This window comes from Apaloderma vittatum, unplaced genomic scaffold (assembly GCF_000703405.1).
Source record: "Apaloderma vittatum isolate BGI_N311 unplaced genomic scaffold, ASM70340v1 scaffold24243, whole genome shotgun sequence".
Classification (NCBI taxonomy): domain Eukaryota; kingdom Metazoa; phylum Chordata; class Aves; order Trogoniformes; family Trogonidae; genus Apaloderma; species Apaloderma vittatum.
The window spans coordinates 10,012-14,468 of record NW_009707807.1 but is presented as its reverse complement, the minus strand read 5'-3'; the positions used below and the strand labels follow the sequence as shown (position 1 = coordinate 14,468).

The 4,457-nt window shown below is 43.2% G+C and overlaps 1 protein-coding gene across 1 annotated transcript in view; it reads right to left on the bottom strand.

Annotated features, from left to right (window-relative positions):
- Nucleotides 1-1,176: 1,176 nt before the first annotated feature.
- LOC104271625 (potassium channel subfamily K member 16-like) overlaps nucleotides 1,177-4,457 on the bottom strand; it is a gene marked incomplete at its 3' end in the record, with an annotated part of 6,779 nt that continues 3,498 nt past the window's right edge. The window contains exons 3-4 of the mRNA XM_009866347.1: nucleotides 2,926-3,092; nucleotides 1,177-1,345 (exon numbers count right to left, since the gene is read on the bottom strand). Coding sequence (XP_009864649.1) covers nucleotides 1,177-1,345; nucleotides 2,926-3,092 — 336 coding nt within the window. The remainder of the gene's footprint in view (nucleotides 1,346-2,925; nucleotides 3,093-4,457) is intronic.

Here is a 4,457-nt window from a genome sequence, read left to right as displayed (position 1 = left end):
CGTCAAAGCACTACCCAATGTCTTTAGCGGATTCAGAGAAATTAGGGTCAGCAGGGAACATCGAACAGCATCTGGAAAAGCTTGTGGGCTCTCTCTGCCAAAGTCCCCAGCCTGATGTAAGAAACCCTTCAAACACAGCAAGGCTGCCAGCCAGGCTCCAAGGCCCCTCTTGCATGTCTGCAAGGCTTGATAGCCTAGAGTTTGTTGTGTGGTGAGTGTCTGTCCATCGGAAAGGGACGTGAGGCTTCCACATTCTCTGTAGGGACAGCACTGGTGCTCGAGTATTAGCTTCAGAACTTCCTTCTCATCCCCACTAAAGAGAAGTTCAGTCTGGCAAGATGCTGTCAGGACAGGTTGTTATAGAGAATTCTCTGATCTTGCATGGAGTCCAACTGTTTGATTGCTTCTTCTGTGGACACTGATTTGGCTTCTGGTGACCATTTTGGTGTTCCTCTGGAAGTTTATTCCACAGAGACTGCATTTTGGTTAGCAGATCCACAGAAGTGTTTCTAGAAGCACTCCAGCATGGTGGAGTGTATTTTAAACAATTTGTCTTCAGGGGAAATCCTAAACTCTGGCTTGAGGAAACCCAGAGCCTCCAGTGATCCACAGGAGACTAAAGAATGCCACTTTTGCAGCAATGTATGTGTTTAAGCCCCACTTCTTACAGAGCAAGTACATTTCCTCACTTTCCCGTGACTGGGATTTCTAACTCTCAGACTACTATGTAAAACCATGTCTTCTGAAACATGACCACACATTTCTTTATTCTCCACTTTGAAATATAAGTCTTAAATGGCAAAAAAAGGATACATGCCTTATTTTGTGACTGGTGCAAACTGATCCTTTTTGGTATATGCAAGTTTCTAGGCTCCTTGAATTCCCCCCTTTAGACTTCCCCTTCCCTCCCCAAAATACTTGTCTTCTTTGCACCCCAAAGCACCATGCTTCATTATACTTAGACTGGTTTGTGCTCTTGTCAGCATAAGCAATCCTCAAGAAATTAATATTTCCCTCAGAACTACACCAGGCAAAGATTAATCAATGACTCAGATTTCTTCTGTAGAGACAGAAGATTGTCTCTACAGTACATTGGTGGCCTGTGCAGTCAACCAATGGTAAATAAAGTCATAACCCTGGAGCTTTTCCATGTCTCTTCCCTGGAAACAACCTTACCTACTACATAATCTCCAAAGCCAATGGTGCTGAGGGTGATGAAGGCAAAGTAAATCCCTTCACTATAGGACCAGCCCTCTGTGATCTGGAAGAAGACTGATGGCAAGCACAGAAAAACTAGGATCCCCGTTGCCAGGAAGAACAAAAGGGTCAGAAATTTGATCTTCTTCTGAAAAAGAAAGAAACCAATTCAATTATAATTATGATTTGACGCACTAGCGGGCCAAACATAATTGTGGCTATTCAAAATGAGTGGCTATCTAGGAATACCTACTAAGATCACAGGAACCAAAGAATTGGCATTGAATGCTCTTCCTCTAAAAGTACCCTAGTCTTGCCTGGGAGCAGAGGGAAGCCATGTCCCCAGTAGCCCTGAGAGATTAGTCTTTTATTTGATTGTTTCAACTTCCAATGACCATAAGTATAGGACGAATTCCTATCCAATTACTTTTATTGGAGTCAGACTATTTCCAACTTTTCACCAGAGAGCTGTGTTTTCAGCTGTTCAGGTGTGGCACCTAAAGAACATGCAATTTTGCCTGGGAAAATGGACTTGAAAAATTTATTTCACAGAATCACATGGAATTGTTGAGACTGGAAAAGATCTCCGAGATCATCAAGTCCAGCCTATGACCCAACACAATCACATTGGCCAGACCACAGCACCAAGCGCCTCATCCAGCCTTTCTGACAGTATTATCTTCAAGACTATTGATCGTTAATTTTATTTATTATTGCATCAGTTCAACAACTTGTCTTTTAACCAGTGGATACCTTACTACAAGAAGACCTTTAACAAATGAGCTTCTGAAGAAGAACTGCCTGGACAGTGACTTTTGAACCATCCTGTTTCCCAACAGTCATGAAGAAGCTTTGACTGGAGAAAAATGATTGAGATATATAGAGAGATTTATCAGTCAGTCACAAATATAGTTTATGTATAGAAGTTATATATTAAGGCTTATCAGCCAGACACAAATATAGTTCATATAGAGAGGATTTTACAAGTCCAGATTGTCTGGAAATTGATGCAATTGTTGAATAACAACATTCTGTGATTCTGTGATTTTTTTCCTGCCTTTGTGCATTGTGCACGTGCTTGAGTCTATATCAGATCAAGCCTTGTGTTCAGTTTAAGTTTGCCACATGGAAAGAAATTTAGCAATCTGAACAGAGTTGTCTGTAGCATTCATACCTTGTCCTTAGAAGCGAATTACAGTAGGAGACGCAGAAAATCTATTCTCACTTCCTCAGTAGTGGTGAGAGAATGACTGCATAATTAATGAGGGGTGACACATTAGGCAATGAGTCAGTATCCATTGAATTCTCTACAGCTCACCTACTTTTTACAACTTTTTACAGCTCACCTGCTTTTTGCTGCCTCAAGATGAGATGCTTAATCATCTCTCTTTTTACTGGTTATAAAGGGAGGCAGGGACTTCCCTAGAGTGTCAGCTCCTGAGTCAAGTGTCTAGAGAAGTAGGCGCCCACTCTCTCCATTGATTGCTGAAGGAGGCTGGGTGTTTGCTATTTTGATGAGTAGACAAAAAGCATCCCTTTCTTGGAATATCTCCTCTATGGTTGCCTTGTGTGTTCAGCTTTGCAAGTGAAGGATGTTTCTTTCTCTCTCCCAGCACAACATCTAACACAGCATGAGAACAAATACAAAAGAGGACAATTCCAGCATACATCTTGAGAAAAAAAAAATAATTAACATATAGCTGTGCCTGAGTAAGTAAAACCAATTACCTTTCTCATTCCTTTCTCGTGCAGAAATTGCCCCAGCTTTTTACACAGCAGTGAGAGCATCTTACCAACACGGTGCAGAAAAACAATATTCAGAGGAATTCCAAACAGAGCAAAAAAAACACAGAAGATCTGGCCCCCAGCAGTTTTAGGACGTAGCGTGCCATAGCCTAGGAAAAAAGATGGGTCATAGGAAATATTCTGGAGAACTGGAGCAGTCCACAGTCACATTCACATCTACCCCAACCTGGCCTGCCTTTGACCCCAAAAGACTTACCTAGCACTTCTCAGCCCACATGCACCCTGTTTTTCCTCTGAAAAAGGCACTAAGCAGATGAAGTGATTCACCCTGCATGCTTTGGGCCAGGCAGAGAGCACTGTGCACTCCCAATCCAGCCTTAGTGGGAATGAAAGAACAATCTAAAAGCAGTTATGGAAAACATGCTCTGTCCTGTGACAAATACATGGAAAGACAAAAACCAGAAGTCTAGGGACCTGGAACACATCAAGGCTGGAGTCCCAGGCTGTTTGCCACATCAGAGTCACATACAGCCATCTCTAGCTTCTTGTCGATCTGCCTGCGTGTCAGTGACCTCCCTGGCTAAATGCCAGTAAGTCGGCATGTCCAGATGCACTGGCCCCAGTCCTGGAGGAAGTGCAACGTGCATTAGAATAGATGTGCTAATTAGTCCAGACCTTACTGGTGGCTGATTTATTCATGCCAGAGAGATATTTGTCTTAAAGTGCCTACTAAAAGAGGATTTATGTAGGGAGTGCAATAATAGCCGCAGAACTCCAAACACGTCCTTTAAAGGTCTGGAGACTTTGTTCCTCTTAGATCCCTTGAGGTACATCCCTGAGTGCAAGAGTCCTGTACTTTGTGTATGTCCTTACTCTATCAGTGACCTCGAGAAAAGGAACTTTGCCAAGCACAGTTCATCTGAAAACATCCATTACTTGGAAAATGCGATGTTTTCTTTGGGGGAAAAGACAAATAAAACAAATGAAGAATTTATTGGCTACTAGACCCTCAAATGCTTGTGCTATTTTGTGCTCCCTTTGGCAGAAATACTCCATTTTCATTGCAAAGCTTGGTGAAGATGAGTGGATTTACCTCCAGAACAGATCTTTGTGGCTAATTTGTACTTTTCCTGGGACAGCCTGTCTGCCTGCCCTGGCTTTGGCTGGAGTAGAGTTAATTTTCTGCACTGTAGCTAGTATGGGGCTAGGTTTTGGATTTGTTCTGGAAACAGTGTTGATTATCCAGGGATGTTTTAGCCATTGCTGAGCAGCACTTACATAGAGTGAAAGCCTTTTCTGCTTCTCACACCACCCCACCAGCGAGTGGGCTGGGGGGGCACAAGAAGTTGGGAAGGGGACACAGCCGGGACAGCTGACCCCAGCTGACCAAAGGGATATTTCAGACCATATAAGTTGTGCTCAGCACATAAAGTGAGGGGAAGAAGGAAGAGAAGGACGGTCAGAACTGCAGCGTTCTGTCGTTCCAAGTCACTGTTACGCGTGAGGGAGCCCGG